Source organism: Peromyscus maniculatus, chromosome 6 (assembly GCF_049852395.1).
Source record: "Peromyscus maniculatus bairdii isolate BWxNUB_F1_BW_parent chromosome 6, HU_Pman_BW_mat_3.1, whole genome shotgun sequence".
Taxonomy (NCBI): Eukaryota; Metazoa; Chordata; class Mammalia; order Rodentia; family Cricetidae; genus Peromyscus; species Peromyscus maniculatus.
This window is the reverse complement of record NC_134857.1, coordinates 106546377-106570026: the sequence shown is the minus strand read 5'-3', so window position 1 is coordinate 106570026 and position 23650 is coordinate 106546377. Positions and strand designations below refer to the sequence as shown.

Here is a 23650-nt window from a genome sequence, read left to right as displayed (position 1 = left end):
CTGCCTGTGAACTTAATATTAGGCAATGTTATAGCCTAGCTTGCTTTCATATTTATTATTTTTAACTCTGATTAACTTTCTTAAGTATCACTTGGATATGCTTCACTGAGACAAACAGTGCAAAGTTATTATTCTTCTATCAGTGTCTTAAAGGTTGGGAAGAGAATAAGAACCCATCTATTCTCAAAGATGATTGATCATTTTGAATAAATGACTGTAAGCAGTAGGAAAAGCCATTTTCTCACATTTGGTAATTTTAGAATAATATTGAAAGACAAGATACAAGGATTTAGAGGAGAGAATGATACCAAAATATCCCTGGTTGGCATATTAGATATGTATTACTTTCTTTGAATATGTATGTATCCACACATACTATGTGTTAATTATAAAGCTGGCAAAAATGTAAACCTTATAACCAACCAGAATAAGAGCAAAGGAAAAGGAGCTACATCTCTAAAACAGAATTACTATGTCAAGGATATTTTTAATATTGAAAGATAACCAGGTAGACAGTAGAAGTCATTGCTTTTACACATAAATGCATACCTATTCATTACAATAACATGCATAAGCATCAAATATTCATATAGAATGTTAATAGTAGAATAAAGAAACTTTTCGTAGGAGGTACATTTGAGGCAGGGTTTCTCTTTGTAGCTCTGACCATCCTGGAACTCACTATGTAGGCTAGACTGGCCTCAAACTCACAGAGATCCACCTGCCTCTGCCTCCTAAGTGCTGGGATTCAGGGTGTGCACCACTATGCCCAGCTTAAAATAAAATCCTTTTGACTTCTACCCTACACCAGTTTAATGTTTCACAGACCTTTCCTTCATGGACATCAAATTAAGAAAGGAGCATACTTGATCACTGTAAATTAACTACAAATGTTTGTACACGTTTCCAGAAATGGGATTTGTAGAAGTTAAAAATCTATAAAAGTGTGAAATGCTCTGTTTCTCCTGTTCAGTCATTTATTTTTCATTATCTTGATTAAAAATCTAAACAAGTGATAATAATCTGATCTCCATTTACATTTTATCATCATTCTTTCACCTTTTTTTATTTCTACAAGGCAGTAATGAATTCTATATCCAATTTTAAGGGGAAGAGATTGCTAGTCTTAATATATCAAAGGTGAGTATGAGTCACTTCTAATCCAGATGCTCATAGCAGCACAAGACCATGTTATTTACACATCATGAAGCAAGGTGTGGAGACTCAAACCTGAAGTCAGTGTGTTGACAATGAAGCATTTTGTTGTTGTTATTTTAGAATTAGCAAGAGAACTGGATTTCACTGAGGAGCAAATTCACCAAATTCGAATTGAGAATCCCAACTCCCTTCAAGACCAGAGCCATGCCCTGCTGAAGTACTGGCTGGAGAGGGATGGGAAGCATGCCACAGGTAGGTGGGAAAATGCTAAGGTTGAGATGTTGGACTGAGGTGGAAGTGGACCACCCAATGATCCCATTCTTACATAATCGGTAAGGTAAATTGTCAAAAGCCATCAATTTTAAGAACCGCTGTCAGTGGAGATAAACAAGCTGCTGTCCTTTTAAAGAATAATCTTGTCCCATGAGAAATCCTGCATGGTATGTTTGTGAACAGTGCCAAGCATTTGGAAATGATACCAGTACCAGCTGCCAATGCAAGGTTCACCGAGACCTAACAGTTTCTAAGTATTGGTTAATGAGCACAGTTGTGTGGTTGTAACTATTTATGGGTCATGTACTGCCTGCAGTTCATGTTCCCATTCCTCTCTAGGAATGGAGAAAGGGAACCAAGTAGATACTCTATATGATGACTGATATGATTATTACCCTGTGGAATAAAATGGGAAATGAGAAGGACCATGGCCACCACACAGCATCAGCCCTTCCTTTAGTGTCTCTGTGAAGCTCTGCCTTCCTATCTCTTAAGTTTTGTTTTTCCCACATCTGTTTTTAGCAGCATTGACAGACTTAGCCAATAAAAACAGGAGGGTACTCGATTGAACTTAAAAACAAATATCTTTTAATATAAACATATTCCACACAGTATTTGAGATATAGTTCAAGTCTTTGTTTTGACCTAGAATCCAGATTGGACTGTGCCCTGTGTCTTACCTGGCAACTCTGCCTTCAGGGTTTGTAGTATGTAGGGTCCATGCATTGCCATTTGCCTCTATTTACAAAGGACCTAGTTAGGCTTCTCCAGGTTCTGGTATAAGTACCAAATAAGTACCAAGAACTTAGTAAGGCAACTGAATGAAGGAGATCCTAGAATGAGTACCTCTCACATGTAAGGATTACTTTTGTCTAATGTCTCAGATGCTATCCTCATTGAATGCCTCACCAAGATCAACAGGATGGATATTGTACATCTCCTGGAGACCAACACAGAACCCCTCCAGGAGCGCTTGGGCCACAACTATGCGGAAATGGAGCAGACCATTGTACTGGACAACAGTGAAGGTCAAGCAATGTTTCTTGGGGGTAGGAGATGATGGAGGAGCTGGGCCTACTGCCTAAATTTTTTAAGGCAACAGACTGTAGCCTTTGTTGATGATGTACTTACTTCCATGCCACCTCAGTTTCTCTCCTTATCCATTTGGTACTGCCTCTGCCCATTCTTCATTGTCTTCCTACCATGGATGGCCCCTCCAGTTCCTTTTTCCTGAGTTCCTTGAAGAACACTTCTGATATTTATATTTTTTTTTATCTACTTTAACCACTGACTTTTATGTTTTGCACCAAGACATTATTACCAGTAGCTATATGGTTCCTAAGCACTATGTTACTTAGGCATCCCAGTTTCTTCTTTATTTCTGAACTGACAATTATTCAGACCCACTGGAGCCTTTGGCCACTGGTTCTATGACCTTCAAGTGTTCATTTCTATTGAGTTCATTATTACTTGTTTTCAGTCCATCTCTCCTCCCCCATTCTTTCCCAACTCTGACTTCTACCCCTCCCCTCTGATTCCTACTTTCACTTCTTCCTTCGAATCTTCCTCAACATTTCTCTTTCCCCCTATTTTTTTCCTACTTGATGAGCATACTTCAGATTTCCTAGAAACATGGGATTATAAGTAAATCTCTACACCTTTTCACCATAAAATCTACCAAAATGCGATGTCTGAGCATACATACACACTCTGCCTTTCTTCCTGCCACAATACACTAAATTCCCTCATTTGCATCTTCTTTTGTGCTGAATTTCATCCTCTATCTAATCAAGGGCTTCACTCCTACAAATATCCATTTGGCTCTTATAGTTGGAACCATGGCCAATGCCATTACATTTTAAGAGCCCTGCCCTTGAGAGAACAAGAAACTGAATAGCTCTTCTGAGCCTGGGTAGCCCCCTCCCTGTCTGCTTTGTTTTTCTGTCCATTCTGTAGGAAACCTCTTCAAGAGAGAGGCTAGAATGTCCTGCTTCTTCTTTCCTCCTCTTCTCTTGAGATCTCTGTATGCTACTCCAGTCCATTTTGTAAAATGCGGTAATTCTTTCCTCGTCATCAATTTCTCTGTGTTTAAATTCCTTCACACCTTGGTAGCATATGATGAAAATAATTCATCTGTTTTTCCCCCCAAACTCAATTTAGATGTTTTCTTCATCTCCTTTCCATACCGCAACCCCGCTAGGTCTCTCATTGACTCACCATTGCTCTGGATGTAGTGAAATTCCTTAGCCCCACGTAAACGCTTCCACCTAAAAGAAGTCCTGAACACAAGGTGTTACAGATTCTTCTTTCCACTTAAACTCTATGACTTGACTGTCACAGGAGATGCCTGCTTATCCTTAGGGCTCCTTCACACACATTAGCACTAAGGAGGCATAGTTCACCGACAGGTACCTGTGGCCCCGTCACCACGCGTCTTCCCTGGTCACGTCTCAGTGGTCAGCGCTAAGTCAGGCGTAGCAACGTGTTCATCTCTCTAGCAAACGCTCCTACAGCAGCATGTGGAACAGTGCAGTCTTTACCAAACAGACCCCTCGTGTAAGTGAGGTTCCTAAACATGTTCAATTGTTCTTCCCTTCAGGCTTTTCAGTACTTCAGGAGGAGCTCTCTGTTGCCCGGCACAGGCAGAAAGAGGGGCAGGTGGCTTCCAAAGAAAGCGAGTCCAGCGACCAGCCACCCATGGTCTCGGAAGAAGACATTTCTGTCGGTTATTCCACATTTCAGGACTGCATCCCCAAAACCGAGGGGGACAGCCCAGCAGCAGCACTCTCTCCCCAAACGCACCAGGAACCAGTTCCACAAGATTTCTCAGGGAAAATGCAAGACCAGCAGGAATACTAGTGAGTTTCAGAAGAAAGTCTGTTAAATGCAGCGCCAGTGCTACTGTGGCAGGGAGAGTGGTCTTACACGGGAAAGTAACAATAATCTCACAGCGACTCATGTGTCACTCACTATAAGCTGGGCTATAGAAAAACCGGAACAGTCAAGATACATAATTGTGATAGTGTTGTATGGCACCATCCCACCTGGGCCAGCTTCCAGTTCTTTGACCTTGAACAATTCCAAAGTACTCCAAGTCTTCACCTCCACATCTAGATACCATAAACATTACACACATGTTACTTATTTAATAGGGTCTGGGCCAATGATAAGCCAGTGAATCACCTTTGCGGCATACTCCTTGCGAGCCATAGTCACTACTTGTAGGATTCTTGTAGCTCACTGGAATGCTTCCACATGGTGCCATGGCTGCCTTGGCGTTTGACCAGTGATGGTGCAGGAATGGCAGCCCATGAGTACTTCAGCAAAGCTATGTAGTACCTACGTATGAAAACATCAGTGTGGTATCACTCATGCAAACAGAATGCAATACCATTAGTTTGAGACAGAGTGGAGGTAGAGTAAGGATAGGGAGGGATTGCCCGCTTGAAAGAAGCCCTAGAGAGTGATTTAGCTCAGAACTTTACCAGGTAAAGGAGAGAGCTGCCTGAGTGACATGAGCTGTCCAGGAAAGGCAAACAGCTCAGGAGAAGCAACCTTAGTGCGTCAAGAGCTGACAGACCAGTACTTCCGTTGACATTGAGTTTCGTTCTCTTGTTCACTGGCACAAGAGAAGGAAGAGATATGAAATGATTTCTTCTTCGCAGGCACCTTCTTCCTTTACCTGCCCATAGGGTCCGAGGGAGAGCATACAGAAATATAAAGAGAAGAAAGATGGAGAGAGTAAAATGTGGGAAGACCAGGACTATCAGAGAGGCATTCAGGGCATTTGTTTTCAGCGGCAGGACAGACAGCTGCTGGATACAGAGCAAGGAGTGGGAAAGGGAAAGGGTGTTCTTATTTCCAACCTGAGGTTTTGAAAGGCTGCACGGGAGTTACTGCACACTGCCAGAAAGTGCCAGTGCCAACAGGTCCTTCCCTCAAATAATAGACATACAACTATGTTCACTTATGCTTGTAATTACACTGACTACATCAACACAGGTTTATTTCATTCTCCTAAATTTTCTTGCTTTCTTCAAAGGCATTATCTATAAATATTTGTTATGTAAAACTTATTTTTTTTTCACATTTATTGTGTATGTGCAGCTCTCTCTGTGTGCATGCTTGAGTACATATGGTCTTGGCTATCATGAAGAGAAATTTCGTTTTCCCTTCCAATGCTCTGGAGTTGCAAATGGGCTTTTCTCTGTTCCAGCGTGACAACACCAGGGACAGAAGCGGCAGAGACTCAAAAGGCCACAGCAGTTCCTGGCTCTCTCTGTAAGACTCCTGAGGACATCAGTACCCCTCCTGAGGAAGCAAAACCTTGTCTCCAGACCCCAGTGACCAATGAGCGTTCTTCTCCCATTGTGCAAGAACCCGAGGAGGCTCCTGAGCCCAAAGAGGAGAGTTCTCCAAGAAAGACCAGCCTGGTGATAGTGGAGTCAGCAGATGACCAGCCACAGGTCTTGGAAAGACACGATGATGATGATGACGTGGCCTTTCAAAAGGTCTGGCTTTCCTTCCTTGCTGTGTCCTTCCTCCCCTGTGCCGAAGTTCTAGAGTTTTCTCGTTTCTGTTTCTGTTGATGGTTCTTTTTATTTTTCTATTTTTACTTTGAAACTAAAAAGGCTTATCAGATAAGTTAAACTGGGACATGGGAAACTCCTAAGCTTTGACAGTCTGAGAACTTGGAAATCTAGAGGAACTAGTCCACAGTCCCAGTGTTAGCTGTTGGACTGTGAGTCCCGATTTCATCTTGGAAAATCCTTCTGCTAAGAAAAATGACCTGTAGTAAGATAACAGTGAGGCAGAGCTTTGAGAAACTAGTAGAGTTATGTGTGACGGTGCTGATGAGCAAATCTACTGAAAGTCTGCCAAAGTGATGCTGGACCGGCAGGATGTGTGCATCATCAGGAGATGAGATCTCTCTCTGGCATCTCTGGGGTGGTTATACTCACAACCCAAACTTCCCGCAGTGCAAAACATATAACTTTCTTTAAAAAAAAATTAGTGTGTGGGCAGGAGTTGAGTTTGTGTGTGTGTATACATTGTACACACCACAGTGCAAGTGTGGAAGTCAAAGCTGGTCCTTTCCTGCTCCCTTATGGAGTGTGGTGACCCAGTTCGTCAGGTCTCCACCAAAGCACCTCTGCCGAATGAGCCATTTTGCCAGTGTAATTTTCAAATTAAGGTTCCTCAGATTTTTTTTTTAAGGAATAACTTAGTAAAACAACATTGTGCCTGAACGTGTTGACATCTTTTGTTGTCCAAATGCCTGCCTGTGGCAAGAGAGTGCATTAGAGAGTATCTTTTGTCATAAAGTGAAGTTTGAAGGTTGTGAGCAGAGGTACAGGCCGACTGAAGAGATGCTTTTAAACCATGGATTCTCAAAACGCAGTCTAGATTGCCCATAGACCTCAGCCCCGACCTAGCTCCTCACAGCTCCCCTCTCTGAAGAAACCAGAAGAATGGAGTGTAAGCAAATGCCTGCATTTTAACTCTCCTTCTAGCTCACTCTCATCCACAAAGGTGTGAGAGTGCTTGCCTTAAACCTAATGTGGTTTTCATCAAATTAGAAATTATTTTTCTTTTGAAAAGTAAGAGTTTCAGAAATATTTTATGTTCTAAAATGTCTTTTAAAACATTATTGTGCTGGGCAGTGGTGGTGCATGCCTTAAAACCCATCACTTGGGAGGCAGAGTGAGTTCCAGGCCAGCCTGGTCTACAGAGTGAGATCCTGGACAGGCACCAAAACTACATGGAGAAACCCTGCCTCAAAAAAAAAAAAAAAAAAGAAAGAAAAAAAAGAAATTATTGTAAAGCTTATTAGTAACTTTGTTATAGAAAAGACTTGAATTTGGAAGGAAGTAGTGCAGCATACTTTGGTCTTAAGATCTCCATCAAAAAGAATCTGAGGGTGACATCTGAGATCAGGTTTTATCTAAAACCACGCCTAAAATAAGGAGAGATCTGGGTGGGAGGGCACTGGCTCCTGGCATTTATCTTAAAGAATGTGGTCGTTCAGTGAGTAAAGTTTTATTCCATGCTTGTCTTTGCACATCTCATCTCCAGCTCTTGGCCTAGTTGAATACTAGAAAAAGGCTTTGTGTATCTGTCAGGCTAAAAAGTTAACAAAGTTAACTGGAAAAAAATCCATAGACATTGTGGAATACAGACTTGAAGGTCTTCTGAAGTTTCATATAATCTGGATTGTGCAGACGTGTTTTGGGGTGAGCCACTGTGCATCCTAGGTTTGCGCAGCCTCTTCTTAGCTCAGTGAATTTCTAATTGTCCCTCATACGCTTCATTAGTGAACCCCAAACATGTCATTTTAGTTACTTTTCTTGCTGACCACATTGCTAGCAGTAGGTTCCTGATTGTATAATTAATGTATAATTTGGATTTTCATTTATATCCTTTTCTTTAGAAAAGAAGATTATAGAGCTACAGCTTGGGTGTTTTGAGACATTAAGCCAACAGGGTGTACTCTTTCCCTTAAAAAAAAAAAAATGTCACGCCAAGCTGAGCATACCTGTCATCCCAGTAACTCTGAAGGCATCAATGCAGGAGGATCAAAAGTTTAAAACCTGTGTGGGATACAGCATAGCTTGATTTTGTCAAAAATCTTAGAAGGGAAGAAGGGAGGGGAGGGGAGAAAAGTGGAATGGAGGAAGGAAATCATGTCCCATTAGGAAAAATTGACTCTGTTTATGACTCCTAAGGCTTATTTTCTGATCTAAAATTATGTTCCTAGCCTCATCTCTGGCTTTTGGTCAAACTCATAAATGAGAGTATTCGCTCAGCGTCTCTGAAAAATGAGTCTAATATTATTCAAAGTTACAATGTTTGATGCCAGGAAAATGTACTACTAACTAACAGCTACAGGAAATTTGACTTACTGGAGAAAGCCCTGCTACAGATATGAGCTGTCCTGTGGATAGGAAAAGGATTCCTTGCCTCGTTGCCTAGTCTAGGCTGGTCCATGGATCACAAGTGTTTAGTGTGCTGCTTCGGTCCTGTGTTTTCACTCGGCTTTTATTAAACGTTGTAAGTACAGGACTCAGGTGAGAAAAGCTGTCTCTTCGGGACCAGTTTTGACAGGTGGCTCCTCCAACCACTCTCAGATTGCAGAATTTCATTATGATTCTGGAAACAAAAAGACTACATCTTTATTGAGGCTTGAGACCACCACACATGTATTTTTTCCCCTGATGATTTTCTACCAGCATTTCCCTGCATGAAAATTCAGAAGATAATATGGACAAATAAAGAAACAGTGGTAAAAGTCACTCAACAGCAAATTAGACAAAGCGATTCAGCTAGGTGCAATGACGCACATCTGTAAACCCAGCACTCAGGAGTTTGGGAAAGGATGATTGCAAGCTCAAGCCAGGGTGGTCTACCAAGTGAGATCCTATCTCCAAGAAAAAAATTTTTGAAGTTGTTGTTGGTGGCACACACCTTTAATTCCAGCACTTGGGAGGCAGAGGCAGGCAGATCTCTGTGAGTTTGAGGCCAGCCTGGGCTACAAAATGAGTTCCAGGACAGCAAGGGCTGTTACACAGAGAAACCCTGTCTTGAAAAGCCAAATAAAAAATTTTTTTGATTAAATTTTTTAAATTAAAAATAAAACCCAAAACAATGATTCTTACATGCTTCCACCAGGAGCTAACAGAGGAATTAGGGGAGCTGGAGGCCAGCTCTGATGAGGAGGCCATGGTAACTACCAGGGTTGTCCGGCGGAGAGTGATTATTCAGGTACCCACTTGTTAAGTTGCTGCACGTTGGGACAGTTCTGTCCTTCGCTCAGAGACACCTGGAGCAACAGGCTGAGCATGCTCCGTAGGTAGTGCATGTGTGGAAAGCAGCTCCCATTCTCCTGTCTCATTTGTAAGGCAATGTAGAGCCAAGGATGTTTGCAGCCCTCCTCCAAGAGCCAGCACGCAGAAGAAAGATTTGGCTTCTAGGGTTCCACCTGCCTCTCTCTTGCTTCTTTATTTTTGTTGTTTGATTAAATTTGACCTAACTTTGATGACATTCTCCTGAGCATGCTTTTTTTAAATATACCTGCTTAATTTTTTTTTAATTAATCAAACTGACAGGATTTTGCATCTCAGCAATACTTCGCAACATGACCTCTGGTTTTCTAACATTCCTCACATCAAAAGCACTTGGACTTAGTTCCTCAGGACAGTGCCAGACACCTAAGTAACACTTTTCTCGCACTGTTTAGGGAGATGATATGCCTGACATACCCCCAGAAACCGTCACAGAAGAAGAATATGTTGATGAGAATGGACACACCGTGGTGAAGAAGGTACTGGCCCCTGGCTCTTGACAGGGCTGTCTTCACACTTCCTGTTTAAATGCTATCACTAGTGTGGTACCATAACTCAAAACTCAGACACACCAATGTGTTTCAGGTTACCCGGAAAATCATCAGGCGGTACGTATCCTCTGACGGCATGGAGAAGGAGGAGATAACGATGCAGGGAACGCCACAGGAGCCAGTCAGCATCGAGGATGGGGACAGCTATTCCAAAGTGATAAAGCGTGTGGTATTGAAGAGTGACACCCAGCAGTCAGAGGTGAGGCCACCCCAGTTCACTGTGTAGAGAAAGACAGAACATAGGCAAAAACGTGTGGGTTCCCGCTGAATCTCAGTTTCATGTGGTCATTGTACGTTGTCTTTCTTTGGTTCTTTTCATTTCTGTGTTGGATTTCATTCACAGATGATGACAATAGGAATCCGAAGTCAGATTGTAAGAGAAAATATCTATTTTCTGGCCAGGCATGTGTCATGGAGAGACTGTGTCCAAATGTACTGAAGTGCTTGGGTCTCATTGGCACACCAGCCTTCCAAGGGGCACTTAGATCTGTGTCTGAAACTTCTGCACTCAGGGTCCTTAAAATTATGATCTGGAACTCTGTGCTTTACACAGTTTATCACTGTTTTATTTTCCTGTTTGAAGGCAAGAAACCACCACACACATTGGTTCTCTTATACAATATATAATTTGAAATCATTACTGTTCTGCATTTATTGATATCTTCAAAATCATATTATTGTAGGCACAAAGCCATCTAGTCATCTAGTTTGATTTCTCATAGCTTTTCAAGCTCTCCCTTCAAGGGCTGACTTTATCTTCATGTTGCAATGGAAATAAATTAGTTGTGGGAAAGAGATCAAGCCCTGGTTGCTGATCTATATTGTACCTGTCAGCCTTTTAGAAATGTGACTGGTAAGGTTTTTTTTTTTTTTTTTTTTTTTTTTTTTTTTTTTTTTTTTTGGTTTTTCGAGACAGGGTTTCTCTGTGTAGCTTTGCGCCTTTCCTGGAACTCACTTGGTAGCCCAGGCTGGCCTCGAACTCACAGAGATCCGCCTGGCTCTGCCTCCCGCGTGCTGGGATTAAAGGCGTGCGCCACCACCGCCCGGCGATGTGACTGGTAAGGTTTTATTCAAATGTCCCATTAACTGGTTCAGTGCTGTGGTGATATACCTTCAATAGATCAATTGATGAGAAATGTTCTGAGTTACCATTTTGTTTGTTTGTTTTGTTTTTTGGAGGGTAACATTACAACCATTTTATTTCACAGACATGTCATCATTTGTTCCATTTTGGCCATTGGGAATTGTCTGTTGTATGTCCTTCATTCATTAGGTGACCTTGTCTGAACCCAGCATTTTGTCCAGTACCTCGCAGTTTCAGGCTGAACCAGTAGAAGGCCGTAGAGTCAGCAAAGTTGTTAAAACAACAGTGGTACATGGAGAAAGGATGGAGAAAAGCCTGGGAGACTCTAGCTTAGCCACTGACCTTCCTTCAGCCAAAGATGACTTTGAAGAGGTATAGAAGCATTTTGTGTTTGTTTTCCTTTGACGTGCATTTCATGGTTACTTTGTGTTTGAAGAGAAAAGTGTTTGTCACTGTGTCATTTCATACACAGGTTCATGGAAGGTGTTAGGATAATTCAAAAGACCAGATTTTCCTCTTGAACAATTTGTGTGGTGAAGTAATATTTCTTCAGCCCAGTGGTATTCATTCATGTCATGTTGCTAAGATTCAATCCTGCTGGGCCAGAATCTGAGTCTCCAGAGTTGGGGCATGATTTTCTATATGTCTGTTAAAATTACAAAGCCAAGTATGGTGGCTTAGGTTTGTAACACTGGTACTGAGTTGGCTAAGGCAGAATGCCTCAAGTTTAAAGCTAGCTAATACTACAAAATGAGTTCAGGCCAGCCCGGACTTCTTTGTGCCATCCTGTCTCAAAAAAAAAAAAAAAGTGTAGATAATAGTTGCAGAATTATCTTAAATGCTTAAAGTAAAATGCTATAATTTTTGCCCTCTACTGAACTTACATTAGACCTGGGGATACAGCTATAGTTTAGGGTGCCTGTGTGGCTCACACAAAACACTGGGTTTGATCCCCAGGTAGTAGAACAACAGCACAACAACAACAATTATAGTATTATCAACTGTAGTTAAGCAGCATATTAAAAGAAAACTTTCTTTTAATACTTTGAGTACCGCACATTTGACTTTTGGGATGTTCAAAAGTGAATTGTCTAAGTTGTACACTGGACCCTATTTCCGGTTTTGTCTTTGATCATCTCATTGTCATTCAAATCTCCACAGTCAGGAGCAGTATGGCAAAAACAACAACAACAAAAACAAACAAACAAACAAAAAAAAAACAAGGGAAAAATTTAAAGTCCATAAGCATAGATGTTAGTTTTAAGCTTTTGACAATGAGTATAAAAATATCTGGGCACAAATGGAATTTTAAAGACTTGTTAAATGAAACTCAATACCCATATGAGCTCATAGGAGTTATGTGCCCCATCGGAGACCTCTTTCTGTACCACTGGAGTTAGTAAAGCCGTAGACTAAACAGTAAAGCAGCAGATTAACTAGTACTGCTTTACTTGAAAGTCTGTGGTCTGTGAGTCAAGTCTTCTTTTCTCTTTTTCTTACTTCAGGCTTTGGGTTACACAGGGAGCCACATGAAAGTCCATTTCCCCAGTTTAGTAGAGAATGAAATCCTGAAGGAGGATGGATCAATAATTAAGAGGTTTGGGTTAGCACTGGGTGATGATGCTTGGCCAACTAACATGATACATGTAGTTTCTAATGCTAGAAAGGAAGGGTAGAGCCCTTCTGAGCTGCTGGCTGCCCTGTATGAGAATGCATGGGTCAGGCATGGGTGTGTCAGTGTGTTGTCCATAGTGTGTCCACTGATGCTTTGGAATTAATACTGAGACACAGTGAGGGTGAGACATTTGTTTGACTTTCTGGGTTCAACCAAATTGCCAGTATAGTTGGAGCTAAGCAGGTGGGAAATACCACTGTGTCGATAGATTTGCAGACCATATGAAGAGAAATCTAATCAATGGCACACTGATTAACTTGGCAACTAACTCTATCCAGCTCAGTCTTGCTCTCTGTGGCTTTGGATAGTACCTGCTTTTCACTGTTAACAAGTGCCATGATGCTGCGTGGGAGTGGTAAGAAACAAGAGTCTGAGTTGGAGGTCGGTCCTGAATGTACCGAGTGTTGCCGAAAGCAGCACTAGCAATAGCATGTGCAAACAGGAAGCAGCCTTTTCCTTGTGTGTCAGAGGATGTCTGCTGCAAGGCACGGTGAGCTGCCTGCCCCGTAGCAAAAGTGATGTCTGAACTAGGCATTGCCTCTGTCCTCTCTCTCTGCCTTTGGTTCCCTAGCACCATGTCAGCATCAGTACTCTCACAGACCTGGTCCTCTACCACTATTGTAGACACCAGTACTCCCACAGACCTGGTCCTCTAGCACCATTGTAGACATCAGTACTCCCTCAGACCTGGTCCTCTAGCACCATTGTAGACATCAGTACTCCCACAGACCTGGTCCTCTAGCACCATTGTAGACATCAGTACTCCCACAGACCTGGTCCTCTAGCATCATTGTAGACATCAGTACTCTCACAGACCTGATCCTCTAGCACCATTGTAGACATCAGTACTCCCACAGACCTGGTCCTCTAGCACCATTGTAGACATCAGTACTCCACAAACCTGGTCCTCTAGCACAATTGTAGACATCAGTACTCCCACAGACCTGGTCCTCTACCACCATTGTAGACACCAGTACTCCCACAGACCTGGTCCTCTAGCACCATTGTAGACATCAGTACTCCCACAGACCTGGTCCTCTACCACCATTGTAGACACCAGTACTCCCACAGACCTGGTCCCCTAGCATCATTGTAGACACCAGTACTCCCACAGGCCTGGTCCTCTAGCACCATTGTAGACATCAGTACTCCCTCAGACCTGGTCCTCTGGTACCATTGTAGACACTAGTACTCCCACAGACCTGGTCTTCTAGTACCATTGTAGATATCAGTACTCCCACAGACCTGGTCTTCTAGCACCATTGTAGACATCAGTACTCCCACAGACCTGGTCCTCTAGCACCATTGTAGACACCAGTACTCCCACAGACCTGGTCCTCTAGCATCTTTGTAGACATCAGTACTCCCACAGACCTTTCAGCTCCTCAGTGAAAGATACAATGGGAACCCAAGTTATTGTTGTGCTTCTCATCTCATTGAAAATGGGAGAAAGATGGTCATATATAGTACTCCACCAGGCTATTTTAGGTTTCTGGAACATAATAATTAAAAGAGTAAAATTAAAGCTTCTACCATCATCCTGCCTTCTGCTCAAATGTAAAAAACAGCAGCAGCTATGAATTTAGAAGAACATAATTGGTCACCTAGAGCTTTTTAAATGCCATGTGAATTGAAGATAAAATGCTTCTTCTGTTCTGAGCATTGAACTCTTTTGTCTGCTCATTCGGATGAAACTATACAGCCTCTGCAAACCTTGGCATCCCGGGATCTTTGAACTAGAACAGATCTGGAGAGCAGTCTGACTCCCTGTCTCCTTGCAGTGGTGGACACCAAGCTGGAGATAGTGACAGAAACCTTGCAGTCACACTGCCAGTCAGTGTGGGACTCAGTGGTGCACAGCCTTGAGTTCATACACTACTGAAGTCATTGTATCATATACATGCATGGGCACGAACATCCGCAGAAAAATTTTAAAAAATGTCCCAGCCTGTAGGCCTGCCCCCTGACGCCAGCATGATGGAACCTTCTCCTGATTCCTAATGGAAAGAGACAGATATTTGCCTATTATGGAGTAAACAAGCAGAAATGACTGGGAGCAGCCAGAAATACACAAACTGATTACAACCACAACGATCAAATTTGGACATTCCCTCAAGAGGAACAAATTTAGACACACCATCAAATGAAAATATAACTCATGTAGTATCTAAGAGAGCGAGAGACTCAGAGAAAGAGGTGGGAAGCAAGGACATCCAGAGGAAAGCTGGAATTATTTTGGCCGAAGTAAAGTTTTAGAAATTAGCGTCAGATTAGAAAGACCATGGTTAGAACTTCTGGCTTCAAAACACTGGGAATTCATGAGGAAAATGCCTGGTCGTCCTCCATGTTGTTGGATTTGAAGATCCATGGCTTCCTGGTTATGGACCCAGACTCAGGAATCTTGGACCCTTAGCTAATGTTTTAAAAAAAATTATGTGGGGGTGTCATTTATATCCTCTAAGCTCAGTTTTTTCTTATTTGTTATAACTATACATAGTACATAAAATGCACTCAACACGTATTTACAGAATGAAGCCTTATTCTCACAAGTAGACAGGATAGAGAAAGAGCAAATTGCAATATCATCTTCAAGTGGGGACTCTAAGGAAATACTAGCATGAACTAAAGTAGCAGGTTACAGCATCTTTTCTCAAGGCGCCCCAGGGGTGAGGAGGCTGTGAAGGAAGCAGCCTGCTGCCGACTGGCTTGCTGGAATGCGCAGGCGGAGTTGAGCACCAGGCGGGCGGCGGTCCTGAGGATACGCAGAAGGTGTGGGCTCTCTCTCCGGAGGCATTCTCATTTCCTTTTCCTCCCTGGCTGACTCTCAAGGAAGCTTCCGAGGCCTTCTTGTTGGAAGTCCCTTTCTCATCTATTGGTAGACTATTTCCATTGTTAAAGATCTGAGTCTCATGAAAATGTTCCAGGAAAACAAAACTGGGGCAAAATTCGGGCTGGGAAAGTGAGTGAATTTTAAGTGATTTTCTGAACTTGTCAATGGTGCTTTTAGAATCATTGTTTCAGAGTAAACAAGGATCTTTGGATCAATGCAACTTTACCAAAATCTGAGCCATGGCCTGGCTCTTCTCTTTGAGAAAATGTATGAAGGCCTAGTGTCCTTTATTTGAAGTATTTCTGAAGGATTTAAAAAAAAAAATGAGTGTCTTGTTCCAAAATATGCTTTTTAAAGCTTTCTGAGTCATTTCCGACAAGAGAGCCTCCTTAATGAGAAATGTGAGAAACATACCTGTCTACCTGTCGTCATCAAGCTAATAGGAATAGAGGCAAGGGTAAGACAGGAAGTGAATGGGTATGCGGGCAAAGGCTTTAATGATCTCATCTGCTCCCTGTAGGACAACAATGAATAAAGCCAGGACACAGAAGAGGGCTGTGGTGAAGGACCAGCAGGGGAAACACATCAACTTGGAGCACCTGGAGGATGTTCCCGGAGCACTAGACCAAGACGACCTCCAGAGAGATCTCCAGCAACTCCTTCGGCACTTCTGCAAGGAGAGCACAAAGCAAGAGGCCAAATGAGGAGCTGCCCAGTTCTCACCGGAAACCACATACCCACTCAATATGCAACTTCCCATTTCCTCACAGGAGTGACCTAAGTGGCCTAATTACTGGGATCCCGAGACATTTCCACTCTCAGCAAATACACGGCATTTTCTTTTGCTTCCTTCTCCCCCCTACCCTCTCTAACTATAAGCTAATTTGTGACCAAAGATAGCATCCTTCATTCTGGATGCTGTAGCCACTATTTTGAGCATCCGTGCTAACCTGGGAACTGGCACCTCCATTGTTCTTTGCTTCTTCACAAGCTCCACGAAAATCCACGAATCAGGAGAACTTCACCTGCAGACTTCTTCAAGTGACAAGAGGGGAATCCTCCCAAGGATATCCGTGCATAATGTATATAGCTGAAATTCTCAGACGAACAACAAAGTAAAGTTTAAACCACTGCCTGTCATAATCACACTGGGCATCAGGAGATAAAAGCCTCTCGAGATTGCTGAACAATGGTCAATTAAGACATTGCTAACACAGTTGAAGGGCAATACCGTTCTGCGGAAGGGACACTTCAGACCTAGACATGTCCTTAGCGCTTCCAGAGTAGCCACTGCTCCTCAAGGCAGGATCACAACCTCGAAGACTGATCCCAAGGAGCTGTCTCTAGTACCGGTCAGCCATTGCCGATGGCTCTCCGACTGCCACCCTGAGGGAGGGGAAGAAGGGCGCACAGGCGAGCAGGTGGAAACAATGAGGTATTCTGGTGCTAGAAGCCGCATGGGTGGCGTTCTAGCACTTTCAGGTGTTTTCGATTTTGGACACGTTGGCAGGGTATTTGAAAAGCTATAACTACTGTAGTTTTCCAGTGTTCATTGCTGCTTTAGCAAACCACGCTGTCTTACTGGTGGTACGTTCTTCTGGCCACTGCACTGTAGATAATTCATGGAAACAAGATTTCTGCGCCACACACAATGTTAAATGCTGTCACCATGTTGGAGTGGTTTCTTTTTTTTTTTTTAACCCCACCTCCAGATGTATCTCTTAATACCTGCATGTGGCATTAAACACTCACACACACACACACACACACACACACACAGCCCTTCTTATCACACTAATGGTTTTCACTCTGGGCTTTCACTTTCTAGCTACGTCTGCTTTTCAGTTTGCAGACGAGATTGAGAAATCCTTGGAAAATTTGGTTTTGATTAATTTTTTTTATTTATTTATTTGAGACCCAGACACCCTTGGAAACTGAAGTGCATTTGTGTAACGTTCTGTTTGTTTCAGAGAAGAGACAATGACAGTCTGAGTGATCCCCATGCCCGACGTCTAATCCCTCTAGTGGTTGAAGCTGTGTAGCATTTTAACATATATATATATATTCACAAATATATTCATATAAACAGTATACGTTTTGAATCAGTTATTTGTTAAAGAAAAGTATATTCAATGAAGATGAAATTTAAAAAGAAAGAAAGAAAGAAAACAGTGTACTCTCCTGAGACTGAACTTTTTCCGATCCTATCTGGCCTTTTCCTGCGTGCAGAACTGACTCATTGCTCGGAATGTCCAACACAAACAAGACAAACAATGGCACTTCATCCTTTAAAGTAGCATTGCCAAGAGAGGAATTTTCTTGGGAGAGAGGCTTCCCATCAGCCAAATCTCCCGAGCCCCCAACATTAGCACTTTCTGGAGGGGGGAGGGGTGTTGAGTAGAAACAAAGTCTTCTTTGGCACCCAGAACAAGAGAGGCAGGTGGCAGCCCTTTTGGAGATTCGCCATGGCCATCTTGTCAGACCTTCACCGGAGCTCATGAAAAGCCTTTCTGTTGTGTTCTTTGCAGTGCAGAAGATGTCTGTGTAGCAACATAATGGTTATTCACCTTTTTTTCCATTTTGACTTTTTTTTGCTGTGTTATCAAAAAAAAAAAAAACTTGAATACTGTGAGAAGAAGTGAATTTTCAGTTGATGAATCAGCATCTTGTTCCCATGGTGATAACACTAATTGAATATATCTATGAGGGCATGTATTAGTTAATGGAAAACAATACAACACTAACAATACATAGCTGCAATGTTGTACAATGGCTGATTTAACTAAATAAAATGTACAAGTGTTAAATGTGGCCGCAGTGCGTTGTCATCCTTTGTCCCCGGTCCGATTTTAGGAGAATCAGAGGCTACTAAACGAAGCAGCTGTGAAGCCACCAGAAACACACCAACTGCCTTTTCTCCTTAGTGTTTTTATTTAGTAATAAATATGCTGGGAGCCCAGATGGTGGCGTGCACTGGATTAGCGAGTAACAGTCCCAAGGAACTTTTATTCTTATTGTTACTCAATGGGGAAAGAAAAGGATATATATTTATTTTGAGGCTATCTGATAAATGAAAGGTGGGAGCTTTTGAGGACTTGGGGGACAGGAGAATTGGGGAATTGTTGACTAGTCACAGCACATGTGGCAAGGCCACAGGAATTTGGTTCACTTTTGTAAAGTGATAGCGTGTGAGATAGAGACTTTGGGAACAGCAGTTAGCCCTGGGGTTTTCTTTCTTTTTTGGCAGCCAGAGAATAGGAAATTAACTGAATATATTTATATGAAGACAAGGCAGGAATATGCCAAACTGAAATCCTTTGGAGTGTTTGGGTTTAAAAAGAATAAGAAAAACAAAAAAAAAAAAAAAAAACACTGCTTCATCATTTATTCTCTCTCTCTCTCTCTCTCTCTCTCTCTCTCTCTCTCTCTCTCTCTCTCTCTCTCTGTGTGTGTGTGTGTGTGTGTGTGTGTGTGTGTGTATCTTGTGTATATGTACAGTGAAAGCAAGTGTTTAAAACTGAATGGGTTTGTTTAAGTCTTACTACAACATTAACAGGCCAATTAGATCTGTGGTATTTCTGGTTCATTGACAAGATCTTCTGGAACTAACATAACAGTTCTACCTGACAGCTTTTTTCCCCTAAGAAAACAGAGTATTGAAGTTTGCTTTTCTCTCCCTGTTTGAAAGTAGCAGTAAAGACATCCCTGTCGTGTGCTCACTGTGCCGCGTTTCCTCCTTCCTGCCACACTGGGTTTGGCGTGCCTGGCGCTTGATGGAGAACATTCAGAGCAAGAGAAACACACTACTATATTTCTTCCAGGTTAATTATCTTCCGTGCAAACCCCGATGTAAAAAATGAACACCAGTGACTCACATGGCCTTTTACTGAAATATATTTAGCAGTGGGGTGGAGAGAACCTCTAATCTGAGGGAGGATGATGCAGAGCTTGTAAATGACCAGCATTAGTCAGACAGAGGTGCGAACCGCACGCAAGTGCTCAGATGCCAGCATCCATTGAAAACGAAGCTGCTTGTGGGAGTCATTCAGTCTATGTCGGCATGGAGAGAGTCCACTTGTGGGAAAATACCAGGCATGAGGATAGGTCAGATGAAGGGAAACTACACAAATATTTATCAAAACCCAAACCACTACCAGGTCTTCTTGAGTAATGCAATAAAGATAATCCGGCTGCTTTCGTTAGTATAAAAGCAAATCAAAGCTTTTTGTCAACTTCATCTCTGCTGAAAAGCTGTACATTCTTCCCTTCGGGTGAGCTGCTCTTTCCGTGTCCTGTCTAATCAAAACAGAATCCAGCTACACTCTTGCAATGAACCACGTGACTAAATATGTAATACGACTTCTTTTCAGTGTAAAAACAACACTTAAGAGAATCTTTTAAAAACCTAAGGAAGAAAGTAGACCTGCCTTCCAGTTTCTGTACACAGATTAAAGTAAAAGTCCCCTGCCACTTTTTGTTAGTGCCATAGGATGGAGCAAATAGTATATTAAGGTATACTTGTGATGTAAAGGTGTACTTCAGATACAGTGGGTCTGTATGGTACACATGCACATTGGGAGTCAAGTTTCTCCTAATAGAGAGGACAGATTCAGGCATTCTGGGATATTGAATTCAGTGAGTACTTGAAAGTTCTAAGAGGCAACATGAAAAAAATAGTTAAATGTGTTGTTTTATGGTTAAATGTTGGGTTTTTATGGTTAAATGTGTGGCTTTGAGTAAGGCCTGGGTTGGAATCCAGTCAGCGATGTTGGCACTGATTGGCCTTTGTGAAAGTTACCTCTTAGAAGATGATTTCCTCAGCCGGAAGAGAAGATAATTCTTGCCCCAGGGGCATCATCCTGAAATGCAGGCAAGGGCTGCAAGCTATGACCAGATACCACAGAAGCCAGTGTGCCACAGAATCTGTCTTTACCTGTCCACACTTGGGATGGAGCAAGCTCACAGAAAGTGTTGAAGACCTTAACACCTTTGCTCTAGGTTAGAATGCTAAACCACTTCCCGACAGAATCACTGGTCCACTGTCACCCTCCTGCTACTCAGGGAGGGATTCCAAGAGTTCTCTTTCAAGCTGCACAAGAGCTCTTGTTTCTTCTATTGCCTTTTCAAGCTGCGCCCACACTCAAATTTTTATTTATGTTTTTGTATGTCTGAAAACTGACTACAGAAGTGGACCACATCCCTGCCTGAGTGGCTATGCTTTGTAAGCAATAAGCCCAGCAAAGTGGTCCCAGGGAGGAGCTGCAGGTCAGGCTAGCTGAAGGTGGATATACACTCAACAGTCCTTACAGTTATGCAGATACAACTGAAGCACAACATCAGTGCAAAATGTACCCTGTGCCCCTTTCCCTGGGGTGTATGAAGATTCTAGACCTCATCTAGGTTGGGAGAGAGAGACAGAGAAAGAGATGGAGAGCATATATGTCTCTGATGTGTACATGTAGCTGGAGTATTCCTGTGTCCACCTGGCTCCTGCAGCTGCTCAGACTCAATTAAACACACAGAGACTTACATTACTTATAAACTGTATGGCCATGGCAGACTTCTTGCTATCTAGTTCTTATATCTTAAATTAACCCATATGTTGCCATGTGTTTTGTGGCTTTACATGTTGCTCCCTGGACAGCAGACTGGCATCTCCTCACTCAGCCTTCCACTTCCCAGCATTCTCTTCTCTGCTTGTCCCACCCATCCTATACTTCCTGCCTGGCTACTGGCCAATCAGCATTTTATTTATCAATCAATCAGAATAACACATTCACAGCATCACCAACATGTATGCATGTTGATACATGTGTGGGTACCTTGCATGTTGTCTTTGATTGATTTCTATTTTATTTACTTAGGCTTTCTTGCTGAAGCCAGGGCTAGCTGGGTGGGTAATCTACTTTCATAGCTTAGCCTGAGGATTCCATCTTACTCTCTGGAGGCCTGGGTTTACAGGTGGGCCACCACATCCATGCAGCTTGTATACATGGGTTCTGTCGGGAGTTTGCAACTCTAGCCCTCACGATTGCACAGCAACAGCTTTGTTCGCTGAGCCACCTTCCCAGACCTTTCAGGATGGAGTTTCACATAGTGCTGTAGACCCACAACTGCTGGATAAGAAGGCTTTTATATGACCTTTTTAAGTGACTTGCAAATAGGTGGATCCTTCAAGAACCGACCCTCACCCCCACCCCCAGCCCAACACAGGGGATAATTAGAGGATATGCACTTCTAACAAGACAATTTAACAAGAATGTTTAGATAGGGTTACCACTGCAGTTTTCTTATATGTCTGAAATATGTCTATAACTAAAGTGAAGGTGTGGGTAAGATTGGGTTCCTCTGCAGCCTCCTCCTGACTTGCAGCTGGCTGCCACACTGTGTCCTCTCATGCTCTTTCTTCTGTGTGCTCCCATCCCAGTGTCTCTGGTATCCAACTGCCTCTTTTTGTGAGGCCTCCAGTGATACTGGGTTAGGGCCTGCCTAATGCCTCATGGTTTCATCTTAGTATTTATTTTTTTTCCAAGAAAAAAAGCCCATTTTAATATGTATCACTTCCTATATAGAAATTATACCCATAAGCACCTACTTTTCAGGCATGAAATAAAGTAAGTTTTCATATAAATTCTCTATTTATGATAATATTTTATATATTCTTTGTCACTTTAATAGATACTCAAGTTGACTACAAGGACTATAGGTCATTTCTAATGAATTGTTACATCCCATATTGCAAAAAACATATCTTAAAGTAATTAGCATCGAATCATCTATAACTGCATAGATTTTTTTTTTTTTTTTGGTTTTTTGAGACAGGGTTTCTCTGTGTAGCTTTGCGCCTTTCCTGGGACTCACTTGGTAGCCCAGGCTGGCCTCGAACTCATAGAGATCCGCCTGCCTCTGCCTCCCGAGTGCTGGGATTAAAGGCGTGCTCCACCACCGCCCGGCACATAGATTTTAATTTTAAAGTATTATTTTGTAAAATTAATGTCTTATTTTAGTATATACATTTTAAAAACAGCAAATAATTCAGTATTTTTTATTAACATTGGTGATGTTTGTAGTTTTACATTCCTTGAGGTAAAGATTTTAAAGCAAAGACCTGTAAGAGCCACAAACAACAAAGAAATTACTAATCATCAAAATAAAATTGTAAATGACAGAAAACTTTCAGGGGTATAATGCAATTAATAACAACAATAATAAACAATGAACAATCACTAGCAATGATTTGCATTACTTCATACAAAAAATATTTAAATACAATTATGAACAAATTTGAGTTTCACCAAAGTGATAGTACTTAGAGATTTGGCATTTAATGTGTAATTAAATTTAAATTAGTCATAGTAGAGATATTGATTTTATAAGACTGAGTACTGTATAGGAAAAGGAAGAGACACCATGGTTCCAGGAAGTGTGCGTACAGAGAAAAGACTATGTGAAGATACCTGATTTGAGAGGACAGCTGCTCATTAGGGAAGACCTGGTCTCTAAATGTTGTTACATTGTGGGGCCGTGGCTATTTGGTGTGGTGGTATTCTAATTGTACTGAAATATGATTTTGATTGTATGTTAATAAATAAAGTTGCCCCGGGGGTCAGAGCTATTAGACCCCTAGCAAGAGTGTGGCGGTGGTGGCATACACCTTTAATCCCAGCATTTGGTAGAAGAACTAGGTAGATCTCTGTGTGTTCAGGGATACAGCCAGCATTGGAGACATATGCCTTTAAGACCTGGGGGCTGTACATACAGACAGTGACGAGGCAGTCACGTGTTTGGGTTTACAACCAATGAGAAGGCAGAACAAAAGACTATGAAAAGACTTACACACAGGAAATAGGTCTCTTTTGGGAAGCTAGGAGCTCGCAGGAGGAAGGGTAAGATTTTAGCTCTGAGCTCTGACTTCTCGGCGTTCTCTTTTACATTGGTTCTGTGTTTCTTATTTAATAAGACGGTTGGTTACATCTACAATTTGGCCTTCAATAAATAGGTGGAAGTGAATGATTCAGCCTCTAACTATTGGGATTTGCCCAAAATATAGAAGTTTCTAGCCATTTTAAGCCAGAAGGATTTAATCGTGGAATTATAAATTTGCATAAAATGTTAGAAAATCCCGAAGAGTAAATTCAGTGAAGCTGCTCTGAGAAAGTCTACACAAGCTGCACACAGAAGTCCAGGCTGCTAGGAGGAGCATCAGCAATGTGTGTGTGTGTGTGTGTGTGTGTGTGT

At 42.1% G+C, this 23650-nt stretch overlaps 1 protein-coding gene across 44 annotated transcripts in view; it reads left to right on the top strand.

Annotated features, from left to right (window-relative positions):
- The window catches only part of Ank2 (ankyrin 2), a 313942-nt gene extending 295719 nt beyond the window's left edge, over window positions 1–18223 (top strand). For 17 of the 44 annotated variants that reach the window (XM_042279861.2, XM_042279856.2, XM_042279894.2 and 14 more), the window contains 9 exons: window positions 1279–1410; window positions 2316–2459; window positions 4031–4289; window positions 5648–5942; window positions 9668–9751; window positions 9858–10022; window positions 11097–11279; window positions 12413–12504; window positions 15933–18223. In XM_042279861.2, the coding sequence (XP_042135795.1) occupies window positions 1279–1410; window positions 2316–2459; window positions 4031–4289; window positions 5648–5942; window positions 9668–9751; window positions 9858–10022; window positions 11097–11279; window positions 12413–12504; window positions 15933–16116 (1538 nt within the window). In that variant the 3' untranslated portion in view covers window positions 16117–18223. Of the gene's footprint in view, window positions 1–1278; window positions 1411–2315; window positions 2460–4030; window positions 4290–5647; window positions 5943–9099; window positions 9193–9667; window positions 9752–9857; window positions 10023–11096; window positions 11280–12412; window positions 12505–15932 lie in introns of all 44 variants that reach the window. The other 27 variants (XM_076574948.1, XM_076574943.1, XM_042279871.2 and 24 more) reach the window with 5 other exon arrangements.
- The last annotated feature ends 5427 nt before the right edge of the window (window positions 18224–23650 follow it).